The 22859-nt window shown below is 51.4% G+C and overlaps 2 protein-coding genes and 1 long non-coding RNA gene across 3 annotated transcripts in view; 2 read left to right on the top strand and 1 right to left on the bottom strand.

Annotated features, from left to right (window-relative positions):
• LOC100562195 (zinc finger protein 850-like) overlaps positions 1–15832 on the top strand; it is a 90700-nt gene extending 74868 nt beyond the window's left edge. Inside the window, exons 1-2 of the mRNA XM_062977015.1 lie at positions 6070–6158; positions 10510–15832. Of these exons, the coding sequence (XP_062833085.1) occupies positions 10881–12548 (1668 nt within the window). The 5' untranslated portion in view covers positions 6070–6158; positions 10510–10880 and the 3' untranslated portion in view covers positions 12549–15832. Of the gene's footprint in view, positions 6159–10509 lie in introns of the transcript that reaches the window.
• Positions 6078–22859, top strand: part of LOC134297958 (zinc finger protein 850-like) — a 103173-nt gene continuing 86391 nt past the window's right edge. Inside the window, exon 1 of the mRNA XM_062977004.1 lies at positions 6078–6158. The gene's annotated coding sequence lies outside the window, so the exon portion shown is untranslated. The remainder of the gene's footprint in view (positions 6159–22859) is intronic.
• LOC134297968 (uncharacterized) lies at positions 21903–22686 on the bottom strand. Its single transcript, XR_010004921.1, has 2 exons — positions 22637–22686; positions 21903–22102 (listed from the first exon to the last, which is right to left on the bottom strand). It is a non-coding gene; the product is annotated as an uncharacterized LOC134297968 (long non-coding RNA).

The raw sequence follows: 22859 nt of genomic DNA, 5'->3' as shown, positions 1-22859 counted from the left end.
TTCCATCCTTCCTTCCTGCCTGCCTGCCTGCCTTCCTTCCATCCTTCCTGCCTGCCTGCCTGCCTGCCTGCCTTCCTTCCATCCTCCCTTCCTGCCTTCCTTCCTTCCTTCCTTCCTTCCTTCCTTCCTTCCTTCCTTCCTTCCATCCTTCCTTCCTGCCTGCCTGCCTGCCTTCCTTCCATCCTTCCTGCCTGCCTGCCTGCCTGCCTGCCTGCCTTCCTTCCTTCCTTCCTTCCTTCCTTCCTTCCTTCCTTCCTTCCTTCCTTCCTTCCTTCCATCCTTCCTTCCTGCCTGCCTGCCTGCCTTCCTTCCATCCTTCCTGCCTGCCTGCCTGCCTGCCTTCCTTCCATCCTTCCTTCCTGCCTGCCTGCCTGCCTTCCTTCCATCCTTCCTGCCTGCCTGCCTGCCTGCCTGCCTGCCTTCCTTCCATCCTTCCTTCCTGCCTGCCTGCCTGCCTTCCTTCCATCCTTCCTTCCTGCCTGCCTGCCTGCCTTCCTTCCATCCTTCCTTCCTGCCTGCCTGCCTGCCTTCCTTCCTTCCTTCCTTCCTTCCTTCCTTCCTTCCTGCCTGCCTGCCTGCCTGCCTGCCTTCCTTCCTTCCTTCCTTCCTTCCTTCCTTCCTGCCTGCCTGCCTGCCTGCCTGCCTGCCTTCCATCCTTCCTTCCTGCCTGCCTGCCTGCCTGCCTGCCTGCCTTCCTTCCTTCCTTCCTTCCTTCCTTCCTTCCTTCCTGCCTGCCTGCCTGCCTGCCTGCCTGCCTGCCTGCCTGCCTGCCTGCCTGCCTGCCTTCCTGCCTGCCTGCCTGCCTGCCTGCCTGCCTGCCTGCCTTCCTTCCTTCCTTCCTTCCTTCCATCCTTCCTTCCTTCCTTCCTTCCTTCCTTCCTTCCTTCCTGCCTGCCTGCCTGCCTGCCTGCCTGCCTGCCTGCCTGCCTGCCTTCCTTCCATCCTTCCTTCCTGCCTGCCTGCCTGCCTGCCTTCCTTCCTTCCTTCCTTCCTTCCTTCCTTCCATCCTTCCTTCCTTCCTTCCTTCCTTCCTGCCTGCCTGCCTGCCTGCCTGCCTGCCTGCCTTCCTTCCATCCTTCCTTCCTTCCTGCCTGCCTGCCTGCCTTCCTTCCATCCTTCCTTCCTGCCTGCCTGCCTGCCTGCCTGCCTGCCTGCCTGCCTGCCTGCCTTCCATCCTTCCTTCCTGCCTGCCTGCCTGCCTTCCTTCCATCCTTCCTGCCTGCCTGCCTGCCTGCCTGCCTGCCTTCCTTCCATCCTTCCTGCCTGCCTGCCTGCCTGCCTGCCTTCCTTCCTTCCTTCCATCCTTCCATCCTTCCATCCTTCCTTCCTTCCTTCCTTCCTTCCTTCCTTCCTTCCTTCCTTCCTGCCTGCCTGCCTGCCTGCCTTCCTTCCTGCCTGCCTGCCTGCCTGCCTGCCTGCCTGCCTGCCTGCCTGCCTTCCTTCCTTCCTTCCTTCCTTCCTTCCTTCCTTCCTTCCATCCTTCCTTCCTTCCTTCCTTCCTTCCTTCCTTCCTTCCTGCCTGCCTGCCTGCCTGCCTGCCTGCCTGCCTTCCTTCCATCCTTCCTTCCTGCCTGCCTGCCTGCCTGCCTGCCTTCCTTCCTTCCTTCCTTCCTTCCATCCTTCCTTCCTTCCTTCCTTCCTTCCTTCCTTCCTTCCTTCCTTCCTGCCTGCCTGCCTGCCTGCCTGCCTGCCTGCCTGCCTGCCTGCCTTCCTTCCTTCCATCCTTCCTTCCTGCCTGCCTGCCTGCCTGCCTGCCTGCCTGCCTTCCTTCCATCCTTCCTTCCTGCCTGCCTGCCTGCCTGCCTTCCTTCCTTCCTTCCTTCCTTCCATCCTTCCTTCCTTCCTTCCTTCCTTCCTTCCTGCCTGCCTGCCTGCCTGCCTGCCTGCCTGCCTTCCTTCCTTCCTTCCTTCCTTCCTGCCTGCCTGCCTGCCTGCCTGCCTGCCTGCCTGCCTGCCTTCCTTCCATCCTTCCTTCCTGCCTGCCTGCCTGCCTGCCTGCCTGCCTGCCTTCCTTCCATCCTTCCTTCCTGCCTGCCTGCCTGCCTTCCTTCCATCCTTCCTGCCTGCCTGCCTGCCTGCCTTCCTTCCATCCTTCCTTCCTGCCTGCCTGCCTTCCTTCCATCCTTCCTGCCTGCCTGCCTGCCTGCCTTCCTTCCATCCTTCCTTCCTGCCTGCCTGCCTGCCTTCCTTCCATCCTTCCTGCCTGCCTGCCTGCCTTCCTTCCATCCTTCCTTCCTGCCTGCCTGCCTGCCTTCCTTCCATCCTTCCTGCCTGCCTGCCTGCCTGCCTGCCTGCCTTCCTTCCATCCTTCCTTCCTGCCTGCCTGCCTGCCTTCCTTCCATCCTTCCTGCCTGCCTGCCTGCCTGCCTGCCTGCCTGCCTTCCTTCCTTCCTTCCTTCCTTCCTTCCTTCCTTCCATCCTTCCTTCCTGCCTGCCTGCCTGCCTTCCTTCCATCCTTCCTGCCTGCCTTCCTTCCTTCCTTCCTTCCTTCCTTCCTTCCTTCCTTCCTTCCTTCCATCCTTCCTTCCTGCCTGCCTGCCTGCCTTCCTTCCATCCTTCCTGCCTGCCTGCCTTCCTTCCATCCTCCCTTCCTGCCTTCCTTCCTTCCTTCCTTCCTTCCTTCCTTCCTTCCTTCCTTCCTTCCATCCTTCCTTCCTGCCTGCCTGCCTGCCTTCCTTCCATCCTTCCTGCCTGCCTGCCTGCCTGCCTGCCTGCCTGCCTGCCTTCCTTCCTTCCTTCCTTCCTTCCTTCCTTCCTTCCTTCCATCCTTCCTTCCTGCCTGCCTGCCTGCCTTCCTTCCATCCTTCCTGCCTGCCTGCCTTCCTTCCTTCCTTCCTTCCTTCCTTCCTTCCTTCCTTCCTTCCTTCCTTCCATCCTTCCTTCCTGCCTGCCTGCCTGCCTTCCTTCCATCCTTCCTGCCTGCCTGCCTGCCTGCCTGCCTGCCTGCCTTCCTTCCTTCCTTCCTTCCATCCTTCCTGCCTGCCTGCCTGCCTGCCTGCCTGCCTGCCTGCCTGCCTGCCTGCCTGCCTTCCTTCCTTCCTTCCTTCCTTCCTTCCTTCCTTCCTTCCTGCCTGCCTTCCTTCCATCCTTCCTGCCTGCCTGCCTGCCTGCCTGCCTTCCTTCCTTCCTTCCTTCCTTCCTTCCTTCCATCCTTCCTTCCTGCCTGCCTTCCTTCCATCCTTCCTTCCTGCCTGCCTGCCTGCCTGCCTTCCATCCTTCCTTCCTGCCTGCCTGCCTGCCTGCCTTCCTTCCATCCTTCCTGCCTGCCTGCCTGCCTGCCTTCCTTCCATCCTTCCTTCCTGCCTGCCTGCCTTCCTTCCATCCTTCCTGCCTGCCTGCCTGCCTTCCTTCCATCCTTCCTTCCTGCCTGCCTGCCTGCCTGCCTTCCTTCCATCCTTCCTTCCTGCCTGCCTGCCTGCCTTCCTTCCATCCTTCCTGCCTGCCTGCCTGCCTGCCTGCCTGCCTTCCTTCCATCCTTCCTGCCTGCCTGCCTGCCTGCCTTCCTTCCATCCTTCCTTCCTGCCTGCCTGCCTGCCTTCCTTCCATCCTTCCTGCCTGCCTGCCTGCCTGCCTTCCTTCCATCCTTCCTTCCTGCCTGCCTGCCTGCCTTCCTTCCATCCTTCCTGCCTGCCTGCCTGCCTGCCTGCCTGCCTTCCTTCCATCCTTCCTTCCTGCCTGCCTGCCTGCCTTCCTTCCATCCTTCCTGCCTGCCTGCCTGCCTGCCTTCCTTCCATCCTTCCTTCCTGCCTGCCTGCCTGCCTTCCTTCCATCCTTCCTGCCTGCCTGCCTGCCTGCCTGCCTTCCTTCCATCCTTCCTTCCTGCCTGCCTGCCTGCCTTCCTTCCATCCTTCCTGCCTGCCTGCCTGCCTGCCTTCCTTCCATCCTCCCTTCCTGCCTTCCTTCCTTCCTTCCTTCCTTCCTTCCTTCCTTCCTTCCTTCCTTCCTGCCTGCCTGCCTGCCTGCCTGCCTGCCTTCCTTCCATCCTTCCTGCCTGCCTGCCTGCCTGCCTGCCTGCCTGCCTGCCTTCCTTCCTTCCTTCCTTCCTTCCTTCCTTCCTTCCTTCCATCCTTCCTTCCTGCCTGCCTGCCTTCCTTCCATCCTTCCTGCCTGCCTGCCTGCCTTCCTTCCATCCTTCCTTCCTTCCTTCCTTCCTTCCTTCCATCCTTCCTTCCTGCCTGCCTGCCTGCCTTCCTTCCATCCTTCCTGCCTGCCTGCCTGCCTGCCTGCCTTCCTTCCTTCCTTCCTTCCTTCCTTCCTTCCTTCCTTCCTTCCTTCCTTCCTTCCATCCTTCCTTCCTGCCTGCCTGCCTGCCTTCCTTCCATCCTTCCTGCCTGCCTGCCTGCCTGCCTTCCTTCCTTCCTTCCTTCCTTCCATCCTTCCTTCCTGCCTGCCTGCCTTCCTTCCATCCTTCCTTCCTGCCTGCCTGCCTTCCTTCCATCCTTCCTTCCTGCCTGCCTGCCTTCCTTCCATCCTTCCTTCCTGCCTGCCTTCCTTCCATCCTGCCTGCCTGCCTGCCTTCCATCCTTCCTTCCTGCCTGCCTTCCTTCCATCCTTCCTTCCTGCCTGCCTTCCTTCCATCCTTCCTTCCTGCCTGCCTGCCTTCCTTCCATCCTTCCTTCCTGCCTGCCTTCCTTCCATCCTTCCTTCCTGCCTGCCTGCCTGCCTTCCTTCCATCCTTCCTTCCTGCCTGCCTGCCTGCCTTCCTTCCATCCTTCCTTCCTGCCTGCCTGCCTGCCTTCCTTCCATCCTTCCTTCCTGCCTGCCTGCCTGCCTGCCTTCCATCCTTCCTTCCTGCCTGCCTGCCTGCCTGCCTTCCTTCCATCCTTCCTGCCTGCCTGCCTGCCTGCCTTCCTTCCATCCTTCCTTCCTGCCTGCCTGCCTGCCTTCCTTCCATCCTTCCTTCCTGCCTGCCTGCCTGCCTTCCTTCCATCCTTCCTGCCTGCCTGCCTGCCTGCCTTCCTTCCATCCTTCCTTCCTGCCTGCCTGCCTGCCTTCCTTCCATCCTTCCTTCCTGCCTGCCTGCCTGCCTGCCTGCCTGCCTTCCTTCCTTCCTTCCTTCCTTCCTTCCTGCCTTCCTTCCTTCCTTCCTTCCTTCCTTCCTTCCTTCCACGTGGCCCCGTCCTCTGTCCGCCCAGGAGGGAGTCTCTCCTCCCACCTCAGCCACGGATTGAGGCTTCCGGTTTTAGCCTGCCTGCCGCCTTTGGACTCCCGACTGCTGAGGTGTTCCAGTGACTATTTATTTATTGACAGCATTTCTATTCCGCCCTTCTTTCTCACCCGAAGGGGACTCGGGGCGGATCACATTGCACAGATAGGCAAACATTCAGTGCCTTTTACCCTCCTGGTCAGAGTGATTCATTGCAGCTGGCTTGCTCTCCCGCCTGCGCCACAGCCCGGGACTCTCTCCGTGGACCTTAGGAGAGGATTTCCTGAGGCCAGGCGTTGGTGCCTGGTATCCGACCAGGGGGTGGGCCTTGGCCCTTCACGACCGGCTGCTCCTCCCCAAGGGATGCCGGGCGGTGCCGTGCCGGCTAAGCAGTGCAATGTCTCCTCCCATGGAGTGGGCAGAGGCAGCCTGTGACGACACGGCCTGTCTCCAGAGCTGCATCCACTGCTCACGGGGTGAGAGGTCTTCCACACTGGGCATGCGTACTGAGTAGCAGAGGAGCAGAGCTTGCGTCGGGCTTGCCACTGGCCATGAAAGCCTTCCACAACAGGGGCGGGGGGCGTGGGAGGCGCCTGTCCCGCTCCTGGGCCACCGGGCGGGGCTTGGGCTGCGTGGCCGGAGAGGCCTCTTCCGCGCCAGGACTCGAGGCGGGCGCGCACCCGCCCGGGCCGGGCCTCCCTCGCACCCGCCGCTTCCCCTTTAAACATGCCAATGAGCTCCGTCCCCGGAGCGACAGCCAGGCGGACCCCGGGCGGCCAATCAGGAGCGCGGCTGCTCCGCACGGGCCCCGCCTCTTCTCTTCTCTCCCCTGGTGGTGACGTCACTCGGCCCCCCCCCCCTCTCGGAGCGGCGCCATTTTGGGAGGCTGAGGCGGGAGCGGCGTTGCCTGAGGAGAAAGAAAAGAAGGAAGGAAAGAAAGAAAGAAAGAAAGAAAGAAGCCTCGCTGGGAGGCCGAGGAAGGAAGGAAGGAAGGAAGGCAGGAGGAGGAGAGGTGAGAGGGGGTGGAGTGGCCCTCCACGGGCACGGGGGACCCCAGGGAGAGAGAGAACGGCGGCGGCGCGGCCTGCCCCGAAGGGACCCGCCCGCCAAGGCGCCCTCAGGGAGCGGAATCTCCGGGATCGCCGGGTGGCGGGCGGGCGGGCGGGCGGCCTGGCCCTCTCCCAGGGGCACGCTCTCCTGACGCTCCGCCCACGCACCCCTGTGGCAGGAAGGCCTCCTTCCCCGGAGGGCCTAAGGGGCCTGTGGGGAGGCCTTGGGCGGGGTCCATGTTGACATCCCTGTCGAGTGACGCCCAGGGCGGGAGGGGAAAGGGCTGTTGTTGGCTTGGGACAAGCAGGGAGAAGGCTGCCATCCACCCCCTGACTGACATCCAGCATTGAGGATTGAAAGAGCTCTAAAACCAGGACAGTAAGTCAAGAACAAAGCTCTGGAAACAGGGGGATTCCAGGCACGGAACAGTCAGGGCCAGCGAAGGATTCCCCCAGGCAGGAATCAGCCTCGGGGCTGCAAGGCCATTCAGTGCTCATCAGTGATAATAATAATAACTATTTATATACCACCCTAGCTCCCAAAAGGGACTCAGTGCAGTTTACAACAATAAACACAACATACAATACATAGCAATATAAAAACACATTATTCCACAAAATAAAATTTTACACTAACAATGACAACCAATGATAATCACAACCGCTTCCAATCGAGGGGGGGGGGGGGCAAGGATAAATAATCCCATTGATTAACATAGTCCATAATCAGGAGAAGATGAGACTGTGCCGTATATTTTGTGTGGAAGTCGGTGGGATCGGGATTCCTGGCAGCATTCCCACTCCCCCCAGCAGACAAGAGCCCTTCCTCCCTCCGCCCTGGACATCATCCCACAGGGATACAAACCCCACTGGCCTCGTTTCCAACAGGCCTCACCACCTCTGAAGATGCCTGCCATAGATGTGGGTGAAACATCAGGAGAGAATGCTTCTGGAACATGGCCACAGAGCCCGAAAGATTCTGGCCATGAAAGCTTTCCTTGGACAACACGTTTCTGCAAATATTTTTGAAAACGTTTTGTGATTAATCTCTGGGAGGAATTTAATGTATATTTCAGCAAATATATTTGTGAATATTTTTTGCTTCTAAATAGTTATAATAATAATAAACTTTATTTGTGTCCCAGCCCCTCTCCCAAAAGGGACTCGGGGCAGCCCACAATGAAAACACAATACACGTACTCATAGTAGCAACCAAGACAACGCAGATCGTAGTACAAAAACAAAAGGCAGCTGTAAAAAAATCAAATTACAACATCAAAACATCACAAAGTATACAGTTTTGTGCTGGAATAAAACATACTATACATAAGAGGGGAAAAACCCATTAAAATAAATACTTTTCATCAATAACAACAACAACAACACTTTTATATTCTGCCCTATCTCTCTCCCCAAAGGAACACAGGGCAGATCACAGGACACATACACAGCATTCAATGCCATTTGGACAGACATAAGAGAACATAACAGAACTGAAGGGAGGACTATAAATACTGTAAATAGATAATAATAATAACAGACAGGAAGGAGGTATCTTGTCCTGAAGTCCAGTTTTTGGTGCCTTGGAGGTTGAGCTTGTGCTGTTGCTCCCTTCTCTATGATGAAGAGCCACCAGGACTTCCTCCTTCCACCTTCCTTTCAGTCACTGCATTTCTGGTCTTGTTTTTTTATGGTCTCGTAAAACACCTTCCCCGCCATTTGCGGTATCTTGATTTCTCTACTTACAGCTGTAAACTGTTTTTGAACTGCTTAGGTAAAGAGTAAGCTGGGCTTGACGGTCGGGTGCTCACCCCGACCTGGCTTGGAACTGGCCACCTTTCGGTTGGTAAATCTTATTACTGCTAGTTATTTACCAGCTGTGCTACAGCCCAGCCCAGTATTGTAATTTATCTTTTAATATATTTAAATTGAATTAATATATTTAAATAAATATTTTGGGGAATATTTTAATTAATATTTTAATCACTGATTTTATCAATGTATTGCTAAATCAGGGCTGGAATGATTGGGGTTTCTGAGCTGTGTGACCAATGTGTTCTAGCAGCAATTTCTTCTGACGTTTCGCCTGCATGTCTTGCCGGCATCTTCAAAGACTCTGATGGGGTTCAAGGTAGAGGAGGGCCCGATCGGGGTGTTGGGTGGCCATCTGTGCTTGACGGGGTCCCCCTCCCCCTGACGGCGCAGGTCCAAGTATGGAAATGGGAAGCTGTTGCTACTGCCAGCTTTCCTGACCCCTGGAAGGCAAAGGGTCCCGCTGGCTGGCCGCCCCCACCAACCACCCCACAGAGGCCCACCCACCCTTTGAAATGAGGAAAGGGGTTGGGGCATAAGTAGGATGCCCGGGGGTCTGAGGCTTTCTTGTGGGAGGAAAAATGGGGTTTTACACAAATAATTAAGAAGAAAAGATTTAAAGAATTTAAAATATTCAAGTACAGCAAAGCTAGTGGCTTCTTTCCCCCACCCCCAAAGCCCCAGCTCGCTCCCCAGCCAAACCCACCCCCACCACTTCAAAAATCCCAGATCCTTCCCTTCAGAGGAAAAATTAAAAAATATGCCACGCAGTCAGGCAAAAATTAAAATGCAAATCTTTCCCCACCAGCAAGGCAAGGCAAAAATCAAGGCAAGGAAGTGAAGAGAGATAGCAAGCCAGCCCAGCTCAGCAGCAGCAGCAAAGGACGCAACCGCAATGGCCATTTTTCCATGACTCATGCGGAAGAACTCTCCTGGAAAGTCACGCGGCCCAGAAACGAAAAAAGAAAGAAGGCTTTCTCTTTCGTTTCACCTTTTGTTTCATGTGAAAATGGGGTATTTCGTTTTGTGCCTTCCGAATGGACAGTACGAAACAAATACCCAAATCAAACAAATGGAACAAATTGTGCAGACACCTCTAGTATTTACATATACTGTAGAATGACTGTCATGGAACCCGTTCAAAAGCAGAGAACATTTAGGACCTCATTTAGGACTACGTGAAAAGACATCCAGGGAACATTTTTCCCCACAGGCTTCTGTTTTCTTAGGATTTCCTTTTGGGAGGCCAGACATATAGGCCCATGTTTTTATATAACACACTGGGGAATGTTGGCTGATCTGCGTCCCCCTTTTCAGGCTGTTTTGCACATGCTCAGTAAGGCATTTGAGGTGCTGCTTTTGAGGGAGGATTGCTCAGAGTAGATGCCTGTTCTTCTCCTGGTCAGGATTTATTGCATCGGTCACTGTAAGGACGTTCCTAGGACCCTGTATGAAAGCCTGTTTTGCTCTAGTTCTCCTTCCGCTGCTGAAAATCTTCTCCTGGACAAAGAACAAGGAAAAAAGAGAGAAGTGGGCAAAGGAGAAAGATTGACAGGAGAATGGCATTGTGGGTGGAGCTGTACTTGTCTTTGCATCAAATTATGTTTTGGTGCTTAATTTGTAGGATCATAACCTCGGGGCGGCTTACATATGGCACAATGTGCCTAAAAACAATGCACAATAAACACAGTATAAAATACAAGATAAAACCAAAACATATCAAACAAGGTTTAAGCTCAAACCTGCACCTCATAGCCTATGATGAGACCGGTCATAAAACATAGCCAACTGCAAACAGGAGCAGGGAATAGGATGGTGAAAATTTCATCCAATGAACGAGGGCAGAGGGCAAAAGTGCAGTTTTGTGGCATTAACTGCAGATCATTGGGACTAGACATGGTCAAAGGCTTGTCCAGACATCCAAGTCTTCAGTTCCTTCTGGAATATTGGAAGGAGATTTCTTTTTTTCCTTCTATCATTCATTCTTTTTACCCTCCCTGTTCTTCTTTCTTTCTGGATTTATTCCCTTCTTTATTGAGAATAATTGATTGCCTTTCCTGGTATCTATTTGTATGCTTAAGACCTCGATGTCTGCATTTCTTGGTAGAGTACAGTCTCGCTTATCCAACCTTTGCTCATCCAACGTTCTGTATTGTCCAACACAGCCTTCCTCCCGCGCAGACCTACAACTGTTTCTCTAGGCAGCAACACACAAGTACAGCCTCGCTCCTAAACAAGTGGCAGGCGTGTTGAAAAACACGATGTTTTGTTGCTTAATTGGTCAAATCATATCTAGATTTGACATTTAATAGGCTTTCCCTTCATCCCTCATTATCCAATATTTTCGCATATCCAATGTTCTGCTGGCATGTTTATGTTGGATCACTGAGACTCTGCTGTATTTGCATTTTCAACATAACCCATGAAGTGAAAGGGGGAAATCTTGGAGGTAAAGAAGGTTTCTGGCTTTCATTCTATATCTTTTGCTTTTTTCTTGACTAGGGAAATGAGGATTCTATGGAGCCACGTCTTGGGTGCCGTAAGGAAAGAAATAATATAGGAAGAAGATCTTGCTGGTGAAGATCTTGCTGAATTCCTGACCTCACTTACAGATAAGAAAGGAAAAAAGAAGAGTCAAGTATCTGTATTCTAATGAAACACCTCTATCACAGTGGACATGAAGGAGAAAGCATCTAAATACCTGGAGTGTGGAAAGAGTGAGTTACACTCAGAGTTATGGTCTGCAGCGGCATGAAAGGAAACACACCGCGGAGAAGGCTTATGAATTCCTGGAGTGTGGAAAGAGCTTTGCGCAGAGTGTAGATCTATGTTCACATCAAAAGACATACACTGCGGAGAAACCCTATACATGCATGGAGTGTGGAAAGGGTTTTAGTTACAGTTCAAAACTATGTTTGCAACAAAAGAAACACACTGGAGAGAAACCCTATAAATGCCTGGAATGTGGAAAGAACTTCACTCGGAGTTCAAATCTCCGTTTGCATCAAAGGACTCACACTGGAGAGAAACCACATACTTGCCTGGAGTGTGGAAAGAGCTTCACTTCTAGTGGACATCTACGTTCACATCAGCGGACTCACACTGGGGAGAAACCCTATACATGCCTGGAGTGTGGAAAGAGCTTTGCTCAGAGTGGACATCTAAGTTCACACCGAAAAACTCACACTGGTGAGAAACCCTATACATGCCTGGAGTGTGGACAGAGCTTTGTGCAGAGTTCAAATCTACGTTTGCATCAAAGGACTCACACTGGTGAGAAACCACATACTTGCCTGGAGTGTGGAAAGAGCTTCACTTATACTGGAAGTCTACGTAAACATCAAAGGACTCACACCGGGGAGAAACCCTATACATGCCTGGAGTGTGGACAGAGTTTCACTGCTATTGGAAATCTACGTTCACATCAACGGACTCACACTGGGGAGAAACCCTATACATGCCTGGAGTGTGGAAAGAGCTTCACTGAGAGTGGAAGCCTACGTAAACATCAAAGGACTCACACCGGGGAGAAACCCTATACATGCCTGGAGTGTGGACAGAGTTTCACTGCTAGTGGAAAACTATGTTCACATCAACGGACTCACACTGGGGAGAAACCCTATACATGCCTGGAGTGTGGAAAGAGCTACAGTGAGTGTGGAAGTCTACGTAAACATCAAAGGACTCACACAGGGGAGAAACCCTATATATGCCTGGAGTGTGGACAGAGCTTTGCTCGGAGTGGAAATCTAAATGCACATCAAAGGACTCACACAGAAGAAAAACGCTATACATGCCTGGAGTGTGAAAAGAGTTTCACTGAGCATGTAAGTCTACGTAAACATCATCGGACTCACACTGGTGAGAAACCCTATTCATGCTTGGAGTGTGGAAAGGGTTTCACTCAGAGAGGACATCTAAATTCACATCAAAGGACTCACACCGGGGAGAAACCCTATACATGCCTGGAGTGTGGAAAGGATTTCACTCAGAGAGGACATCTAGATTCACATCAAAGGACTCACACCGGGGAGAAACCCTATACATGCCTGGAGTGTGGACAGAGCTTTGCTCGGAGTGGAAATCTAAATGCACATCAGCGGACTCACACTGGGGAAAAACCCTATTCATGCCTGGAGTGTGGAAAGAGCTTCACTGAGAGTGGAAGTCTACGTAAACATCAAAGGACTCACACGGGGGAGAAACCCTATTCATGCCTGGTGTGTGGAAAAAGCTTCACTTATAGTGGAAGTTTACATTTACATCAAAGGACTCACACTGGTGAGAAACCCTTTAAATGTCTGGAGTGTGGACAGAGCTTCACTTCTAGTGGAAAACTACGTTCACATCAGTGGACACACACTGGGGAAAAACCCTATACATGCCTGGAGTGTGGACAGAGCTTCACTCAGAGTTCAAATCTACGTTCTCATCAACGGACTCACACTGGGGAAAAACCCTATACATGCCTGGAGTGTGGACAGAGCTTCACTCAGAGTTCAAATCTACGTTCTCATCAACGGACTCACACTCGGGAGTAACCCTATACATGCCTGGAGTGTGGAAAGAGCTTTACCAAGAGTTTGAATCTATGTTACCATCAAAGGACTCACACTGGGGAACAACACTATGCATGCCTGGAGTGTGGAGAGAGCTACACTGAAAGAGTGGAATTCTATGTAAATATCAAAGGACTCACTCTGGGGAGAAACCCTATACATGCCAGGTGTGTGGGCAGAGCTTTTCTGAGAGTGGAAGTTCATGTTCACATTGTAGGACTCACACGAGGGGAAAAACTTACGAATGTCTTGAATGGAGACAGAGTTTCACTCAGAAGGGATTTCTACATTCACATCATAGGCCTCACACTGGGAGAAAATGGTCTAAGTGCCTGGAGTGTGGACACAGCTTCACTGAGTTTGGAAGTCTACGCTGTCATCAAAGAACTCTCACTTGGGAAACCGCTATAAATACCTAGATTGTGTACAGAGCTTCAGTCATGCATATAATAATAAATAATAATAAACTTTATTTTTATATCCCGCCCCATCTCCCTGAAGGGACTCGGGGCGGCTCACAACAGGGACAAGCCCAAAAACAATGACACAACATATTTGACAAAAACTTAAAAACATTCCAACGATACACAAAATAAAATAATAGACAATACATCAATATCCAAGCAAATAAAATCAGAGAATTAAAAACAAACCAGCGGGGACAGGTTTCATAAAGTGCTGTGTCATTGAAATGAGTGATAAAGTGCCATACGTTTTTAAAACGGAGAAAAGCATTCTAATAACAGCTGAATTGGGCCTATTCATTCAAACGTGTTCTGGAACATCCATGTTTTTAATTCCCAGCGGAAAATGGGCAGGGAAGGAGCTAACCTGATCTCCTTAGGGAGAGAGTTCCAGAGCCGGGATGGGGGCCACTGCCGAGAAGGCCCTCTCCCTCGTCCTCACCAGCCACATTTGAGACAAAGGCGGGAGCGAGAGGAGCGCCTCCCCGGATGATCTTAGGGTTCACGTTGGTTCGTAGGAGAGGAGGCGATCACGGAGATAGGCAGGTCCTGAACCGTTTAAGGCTTTATAGGTAATAACCTGCACCTTGAATTGGGCCCGGAAACTTATCTATCGGTAGCCAGTGGAGCTGTTTAAATAGGGTTGACCGCTCTATAATTTGCTCCTGTTATTAATCTGGCTGCTGATCTCTGAACCAACTGAAGTTTCCGAACCATCTTCAAGGGCAGCCCCACGTAGAGTGCATTGCAGTAATCCAACCTGGAGGTGACTAAGGCGTGGACCACCGTGGCCAAGTCAGACTTCTCGAGGTACGGTCGCAGCTGGCGCACAAGCTTTAACTGCAAAGGCCCTCCCGGCCACCGCCGACACCTGAGCGTCAAGTGTCAGCGATGAGTCCAGGAGGACCCCCAAACTGCAATGGACCTGCGCCTTCAGGGGGAGTGCGACCCCGTCAAGCACAGGTAGCCACCCTATGCCCCGATCGGCTGCACAACTGACCTGGAGGAGCTCTGTCTTGTCAGGATTAAGTCTCAGCTTATTCACCTTCATCCAGTCCATCACAGCGGCCAGGGACCGGTCAAGGATCCGAGGGGCTTCCTTGAAGTTTGGAGCAAAAGAGTAGTAGAGTGTCATCTGCATAGAGATGGCACCCAACTCCAAAACTCCGGATGACCTCTCCCAGCGGTTTCATGTAGATGTTAAAAAGCATGGGAGACAGAATAGAACCTTGCGGGACCCCACAGGTCAATGGCCAGGGGTCCGAGCAGGTGTCCCCCAGCTTCACCAACTGGGATCGGCCCTCCAGGAAGGAGCAGAGCCATTGCAAAGCAACACCCCCAATACCCATTCCGGAGAGCCGTCCCAGAAGGAGACCATGGTCGATGGTATCGAAAGCCGCTGAGATGTCCAAGAGAACAAACAGGGTCACACTCCCCCTGTCCAGTTCTCTGCGGAGGTCATCCACCAAGGCGACCAAAGCCGTCTCCGTACCATGACTGGGTCTGAACCCAGACTGTGATCCAGATAGTCGGTCTCTGTCAGGAACCCCTGGAGCTGCGAGGCGACCACCCGCTCTAGAACCTTGCCCAAAAAGGGAAGGTTCGAAATTGACCGGTATTTGTTAAGAACCGACGGGTCAAGGGACGCCTTTTTCAGGATCGGTTTAACCAATGCCTGCTTTAAAATAGATGGGAAAAGTCCCTGATCCAGTGAGGCGTTTATTATCCCCACGAACCAATTTGCCAACCCCCCGCTGGCAAATTTTATTAGCCAAGATGGGCAAGGGTCTGAAGCGCATGTGGTCGCTCTCACAGCTCCAAGGATCCCCTCGATGTCATCAGGGTGAACTATCTGAAACGAATCCATTAACACTGGACAAGCAGGTGCCTCGGTCACCTCCACAGGTACTGCATTAAGGCTGGTGTCTAAGTCAGAGCGTATCCAAGCGACTTTGTCTGCAAAGTGATGGGCGAACTCGCCACATCGAGTTGTCAGGTGGCAAGGGGCAGCCCCCCCGTCACAGGCGTGGAGGAGCTCTCCCACCACCCGAAACAACTCAGCTGGTCTGTTTGTTGCAGACGCGCATTGCAGTCGAGAAAACTTTCCTGGCTGCCCACAATGCCCTAAGTAGGCCCTAAGAGAGGCTTTAGCCCGTGCTCGGTCGGATACGTCCTGAGATCTGCGGCAGATGCACTCCAGTCTCCGTCTCGTCCGCTTCATCACGGCCAGCTCCTCAGAAAGCCAAGGAGCTGACCTGACTCTGCGAGACGATAGGGGACGTTCAGGGGCGATCGTGTCTACTGCCCTGGCCATCTCGGTGTTACAGAGATCAACCAAGACTTGGACAGGATCACCAGCCGCCATGATCTACGCCACATCTACGTTCACATCAAAGGACGCACCAGGGAGAAACCTTATAAATGCATGTTGTGTGTATAGCACCTCTCTGAGAGTTCAAATGTACAGACACATAGAATTCAGTGGTGTTTAACCCCATAAGGCTCTCGAAAACAGAGCTGTTCAAACTTTTCATGTTGGTGATGCACTCTTTATCAGTAAAATGACATTTTTATATCTCGGTGCTTCTATAATACTGGCAGGAGATTTTGGTGCCAGCATTGGTCCTGATTTTGCGTTGTAATGTATATTATTATCTATTGTATTGTTCAATGTGTTATGATGTGTTGTTCTTTTATATTCTGTTATATTGTATTGTTCTGGGCATGGCTCCATGTAAGCCGCCCTGAGTCCCCGTTGGGGAGATGGTGGCGGGGTATAAATAAAGGTTTTTATTATTATTATTATTATTATTATTATTATTATTATTATTATTATTATTATTTATCCAAATGATGACGCTCTTTATGGCCATTTCAGTGAGCATAGAATAGTAGAGTTGGAAGAGACCTCATAGGCCATCCAGTCCAACCCCCTGCTAAGAAGCAGGAAATCGCATTCAAAGCACCCCCGACAGATGGCCATCCAGCCTCTGCTTAAAAGCCTCCAAAGAAGGAAGGAGCCTCCACCACAATCCGTGGCAGAGAGTGAGTTCCACTGCCGAACAGCCCTTCTCACAGTGAGGAAGTTCTTCCTGATGTTCAGGTGGAATCTCCTTCCTTTCCTGTAGTTTGAAGCCATTGTTCCGTGTCCTAGTCTGCAGGGCAGCAGAAAACAAGCCTGCTCCCTCCTGCCTATGACTTCCCTTCACGTATTTGTACATGGCTCTCATGTCTCCTCTCAGCCTTCTCTTCTGCAGGCTAAACATGCCCAGCTCTTTAAGCCGCTCCTCATAGGGCTTGTTCTCCAGACCCTTAATCATTTTAGTCGCCCTCCTCTGGACGCTTTCCAGCTTGTCAACATCTCCCTTCAACTGTGGTGCCCAAAATTGGACACAGTGTGATTCCAGGTGTGGTCTGACCAAGGCAGAATAGAAAGAGGGGGAGCAGGACTTCCCTGGATCTAGACGCTATTCCCCTATTGATGAGGCCAGAATGCCTTTGGCTTTTTTAGCAGCTTAATCACATTGTTGGCTCATGTTTAACTTGTTCCCCACGACGACTCCAAGGTCTTTTTCGCACACACTGCTGTCAAGCCAGGCATCGTCCCCCATTCTGTATCTTTGATTTCCATTTTTTCTGCCGAAGTGAAGTATCTTGCATTTGTCCCTGTTGAACTTCATTTTGTTAGTTTTGGCCCATCTCTCTAGTCTGTCAAGATCGTTTTGAATTCTGCTCCTGTCTTCTGGAGTGTTGGCTCTCCCTCCCAGTTTTGTGTCGTCTGCAAACTTGATGATCGTGCCTTCTAACCCTTCGTCTAAGTCGTTAATAAAGATGTTGAACAGAACCGGGCCCAGGACGGAGCCCTGCTTGTGGCACTCCACTTGTCACTTCTTTCCATGATGAAGACGATGCATTGGTGAGCACCCTTTGGGTTCGTTCGCTTAGCTAATTACAGATCCACCTAACCGTAGTTTTGTCTAGCCCACATTTTACTAGTTTCCTTGCCAGAAGGTCGTGGGGGACTTTGTCGAAGGCCTTACTGAAATCCAGGTAGGCTACATCCACGGCATTCCCTGTATCGACCCAACTCGTAACTCTATCGAAAAAAGAGATCATATTAGTCTGGCATGACTTGTTTTTGGTAAATCCGTGTTGACTATTGGCAATGACCGCATTTGTTTCTAAGTGTTCGCAGACCACTTCCTTAATGATCTTTTCCAGAATCTTGCCTGGTATTGATGTGAGGCTGACCGGACGGTAATTGTTTGGGTCGTTCTTTTTTCCCTTCTTGAAGATCGGGACCACATTCGCCCTCCTCCAATCTGCTGGGACTTCTCCCGTTCTCCAAGAACAGTGGTTCTGAATTGCTAGTGGTTCTGAAATAACTTCCGCTAGTTCCTTCAATACTCTTGGATGGAGCTGATCTGGCCCTGGGGACTTTGTTTAGAGCGGCCAGGTGTTCCTGGACAACTTGTCTCCCTATTTGGGGTCAAAACTGGGAAGATGCTGAGAATACGCGGGAACTGCAGCAAAGCGTCGTTTACCCTCCGAGATGGGCGGACGTGGTCACTCCACGCAAGGGGACGGACTGAGGAATGCCGGCCCATGATCAGAGACGGACAAAGGGACTGCCAATTAAATTAACTGTAATCGATTTCAAGAAAGATGGGGACTCGCTAACTTACTAACTCCTTTTTTCTGATACCCCGCCCCATCTCCCCGTAGGGTCTCACACGAGGGCCAAGCCCAGAATACAACATGAAATACAACTGCAAAATGCACGTAAAGCATATAAACATATAAAACCAAAAGGCATACAAACTACAATAAAAACATACAACTGACCAATAGCCAAGCGCCGTGAGCGTATTCAAGACGAAGTAAGGCAGTAGAATGTATATACGTATCTCACAACCTCTAAATCTGGACCAGAATACAGTGAAATGGCTGCGTATAGGTGGAGGCGGAGGACATTATCTGCTTTGAACTGGATTATATGAGTCTACACGGCCAGGCAATCCAGTTCAAAACAGATAATCTGGATTTTATCTGGCAGTGTAGAAGGGCCTGCAATTCCTGTGATTCTTCAGGGCTGGCAATCCTCCCCCACACACCTCCAGAAATAATAATAATAATAAAACTTTATTTATACCCCGCCACCATCTCCCCTAGATCTCTTCTGTTTCTTTGTGGATCCCCAGACACGGGGAGAATTACTAGCAGATCCAGGAACATTTGGAATCAAGGATCTAATGGTGCATCTGCACGGTAGAATTAATGTACAGGGGAGTCTCATTTATTATTATTGTTTATTATTTACAACATTTATATTTTGCCCTTCTCACCCTGAAGGTGACTCAGGGCAGATCACATTACACATATACGCAGTGTTTTTCAATTGTGATTTTACAAGGCATTGAGCATTTATCACTTTTTCACGACAACAACCACAACAACAACAGGGGCCAATGTCAGTTGGAAGATCCATGAATCAGGAGAGCGTTTCCAGGAGCGGAAGTGTCCTTCCGTAGGATTATCTACGAGGAGGAGAATAATAAGGGAGACTCTCCACTCGGCGTGAGGTTCGTAGACTCAGACCCAGGTCTGTCTGTTCGCTTCTCAGTGTGCTTTGTGTGTCTATACAAGACCGTTGTATCGGTGTGTGCTTTTTCTGGTTTATTTTTGTAGTTGTGGCAGCCACTCGGGGAGCCGTATAGTTTCCGCATTGTAGATTATGGAATTACTATCTTTCTTTTCTTAATAAAAGCAAGTATTTGCGAAAAGGGGATTTAGAAGGGTCAAAATACCAGAGACCGGAAAGGCAGGTAAACCTGGGGTTCAATGGAAAATCTGGGGTCCTTTGGGCATCGTTTTCCTTCTATAGATCAGTCTCAGGGCTCTGGGTTTGATTTTCATGCTTCAGGTATTAAATATATTCCGTGTTTTGATCATCAATTGCTTTTTCGGGGGGGGGGGGGGGGGGGCTGGGATATGACTGTAGTTTTCGCTTCCACGCATCTGAATCCAAACTTTCAAGAAAGCTTTCATTTATATTTATCGTGTCAGAAGCGAACCGAGGGTACAGTTGCAATGCATTTTAAATGTCAGAGTTTTCAAAACTTGTCCTGATACTAAATGTCCTTTGACCAGAATCTGTCCCCTTGGAGTAAGGCCTCTGGTGTGGCTGTGAGAAGGTGCTCGGTTGTGCCCGTGGCAGGGCTCAGGCCGCATTGCAGTCGGTGGTGGGGTGTGGTTTGGTCTCCTCCACACTCGCACGTCATGGACTCCACTCTGTGGCCACTTTCTGAAGGCGGTCTCTGCGTCTCGTGGTGCCAGAGCACAGTCTGTTCCGGGCCTTCCTTCCTTCCACGTCGCCCCGTCCTCTGTCTGCCCAGGAGGGAGTCTCTCCTCCCATCTCAGCCATGGATTGAGGTCTCCGGTTTTAGCCTGCCACCTTTGGACTCGTGACTGCTGAGGTGTTCCAGTGATTGTCTCTGTGGATCTTAGGAAATTATTTCTTGATGTCAGGCGTTGGCGTGCTGTATGATATCCGAAGAGGGGATGGGCCAGAGATGTCACTGCCTTGGTCCTTTCATTACCGGCTGCTACTCCCCACGGATATCAGGTGGTGCAATGCCGGCTAAGCAGTATAATTTCTCCAGTGGTGTGGGGTGTAGACATCCTGTGGTGACGCGGCATGTCTCATTCAGAGCTGCATCCACTGTGTTAACGTGGTGAGATGTATTCCACTCTGGGCGTGCACACTCAGGAGCCGAGTAGCCGAGCACAAGGGCAGGTGTCTTCACTGTCTCGGGTTGTGATCTACCTGGTCCAGTCAGCTGTCCTGTGATATTGGTTCTAGCACCCGCTTTTTTCTCGATATTCAAGACAGCTGTCCCTCCATATGTGCAGGTGTCATTTTCATGAATGATGATGATGACAATTTTATTTTGTACCCGCCTCCCTTTCTGCAGGCCAAAATCCCATTGACCTTTTTTGTCAGGACCTGGAAGCTCTTGGCATGAAAGCACGCTCACAAAGGCCAATCCTTGGACACAGCTTTATTTCCCATCTTACCATAGGCAACAGAAAGACAGTTCTTGGCAGTTCCTGGCAAACCCTGTGTATATCATCCTGCTGACCCAAGACCCCTCCCACTCTCTCTATTCTACCAGATACTTTCCATTCCCACTAACGATTCTACGGTTTCTGTTTCCTCCAGTCCAGATGGGCCTTACCTGAGGTGCACTCCCAGCCTCCCCCTCTCAACAGCCATGGCATGGGGTGGGCGGAGCAGCTCAGCCCAAGCTGGTAGGGACACATCCTGATGTAACTCCCCTCCAAGAAGGTGGCCCTGGAAAGAAAGGAAAACAAAGAAAGAAAAACAATGAGGCAGTCGAGGTCCAGTTTTAAGGGAAAGGTCTCTGTGAAAAAGCCTCAGCGACTTGGGAGCCCGCACGTGCTCAGGAGCCACCCACTCGGGGTGGGGGACCCGCCAAGACCACTGGACCGGGCAGAGCAGCCGCCCTCGAGATCCAAAACATCCTTGATCTCGGAATGTGTGTGGGGCCACCCACCATAATGGGAACAGGGTCAGAGCCAGACTTACTCCACTTATGGGAAGTACTGGCTTGTTCAAGGAGACTGACATGGAATACTGGATGGACTTTCCTCATAGGAGGTCATTCCAACTGAACAGCCACTGGGTTGGTAACAGCAGAGATGGGAAGCGGGCCAGTGCATTTAGGGGAAATGTATTACTGTCCCCCATGTTGTTTAACATCAACCTGAAGCCGCTGGGAGAGATCATCAGGAGTTTCGGGGTGCGGTGCCATCTGTACGCAGATGATGGCCAGCTCTGTCACTCCTTCCCACCTGTCACTCAGGAGGCTGTCCAGGTACTGAACCGGTGAAATTGAATCCAGACAAGACAGAGGTCCTCCTGGTCAATCATAAGGCCTATCAGGGCATAGGGTCACAGCCTGTGCTGGATGGCATCACACTCCCCATGGAGGCGCAGGTCCGCAGTCTGGGGGTGATCCTAGACTCGTGGTTGAGCCTGGAGCCCCAGGTCTCCGCGGTGGTCAGGGGAGCCTTTGCACAGCTGAAACGTGTGTGCCAGCCGTGCCCGTACCTGGGAAGCCGGACTTGGGCACGGTGGTCCACGCTCTTGTTACATCCCGATTAGACTACTACAACGCGCTCTACGTGGTGCTGCCTTTGGAGACTGTTCGGAAGCTCCAACTAGTCCAACGGGAGGGAGGCAGCCAGGTTGATAACCGGAGTGACGTACAGGGCGCGTACCACCCTCCTTTTACGTCAGCTCCACTGGCTGCTGATTGGCTACCGGGCACAATTCAAAGTGCTGGCTTTAGAGTATAAAGCTCTAAACGGTTCCGGCCCAGCTGACTTGTCCGAATGTGTCTCCCGCTATGACCCACCACGTAATTGAAGATCCTCAGGGGAGGCCCTGCTCTCGGTCCCGCCAGTCTCAGAGGTGCGGCTCATGGGGACGGGAGACGGGGCCTTTTCCGTGGTGCCCCCCACCCACCCACCCATGGAAGGCCCTCCCCAGTGAGGCCAGGCCCCCCCTCCCTCCCCTCCTTCCTAAAAAGAGCTAAGACTTGGCTGTGGGACTAGGCTTTCAAACAATAGAGGCAGCACCACCTGTAACATAGGCTTCAGGATATGATTGACAGACCCGGTTCATACTTGAAATGCACCTAAATGTATATTTGAATTTGAATGTTAATAGGATGGTTATATATGTGTGTCATACTGTATGCCCCCTGAGTCCCCCGTGGGTTGAGAGGATAAAAACACTGTAACAAATAATAAATAAATGGGGGGACGCTTCGGAGAAGGCCGAGTGGACTTCAGATACTTTGTTGACAGGTAGGAAAAGCTTCGACAACAGAATAACCATGCAGCGTTCCCTCCTACTTCGCAGTTCGCTTTTTGCGGCCTTGCTGTTTTGTGGATTTTCACTTAATGTCAATGTACACCATTGATCGCGGCATTTTCGCTCTTTTGCGGGTTTGTGTGTTGTGCGCACGCGGCTGTCCCTCTTCGCTGTTATGAGAAAGGGGTTTTTTGGGGGGAGAAATGAAGGGAGGGTTGGAAATAAAGAAAGGTTATTCAGCTTCCATTCCCTGTATCCTGTAACTGCTAAAATAAAGCATAAATCTATAAATAAATATAGTGCCCCTACTTTGCGGATTTTCATTTGGAACGTCACCCCCGCGATAAATCAAGGAACACTTATGGAAAGCGCCTTAAATGCATATTTAAATGTATAATTGTGTATATTTTTAATGTATACTCTCAATTTTATTGTAATTTTTAATCTTGATGATTTTTAAATTTGATGAAAACTGTTTGATGTGTATGTTTATATTGTAAGCCGCTCTGAGTTCCCTGATGGGTGAGAAGGCCGGGGTACAAGTGATGTAATAAATAAATAAACACTGTAATAGGAATAATAATAATAATAATAATAATAATAATGGAAATAATAATAATAATAATAATAATAATAATAATAGGGATCATAATAGGAAGTCTTGTGACGTCTGACTTGGCCGGGGTGGGCCACGCCTTCCTTACCTCCAGGCGGGACAGTTGTTGTTTTATAAGTGTGTTTTTCCCGTGTCAGACCCCCCCCCCCCCCCCCCCCCCCGACCCTTCCGGGCACGAGAGTCAATCTCTCAGTCTCCGGACTCCTCTCTTCCCTGGAAGGCCGGCCTCCCTCGAACCTGCTGCTTCCCCTTTAAACATGCAAATAAGCTCCGTCCCCAGGGCGACAGCCAGCCGGACGCGCCTCCAGAGC

The sequence above is a fragment of the Anolis carolinensis genome, chromosome 3 (assembly GCF_035594765.1).
Source record: "Anolis carolinensis isolate JA03-04 chromosome 3, rAnoCar3.1.pri, whole genome shotgun sequence".
Classification (NCBI taxonomy): Eukaryota; Metazoa; Chordata; class Lepidosauria; order Squamata; family Dactyloidae; genus Anolis; species Anolis carolinensis.
This window is presented reverse-complemented; position numbering and strand designations above follow the sequence as displayed.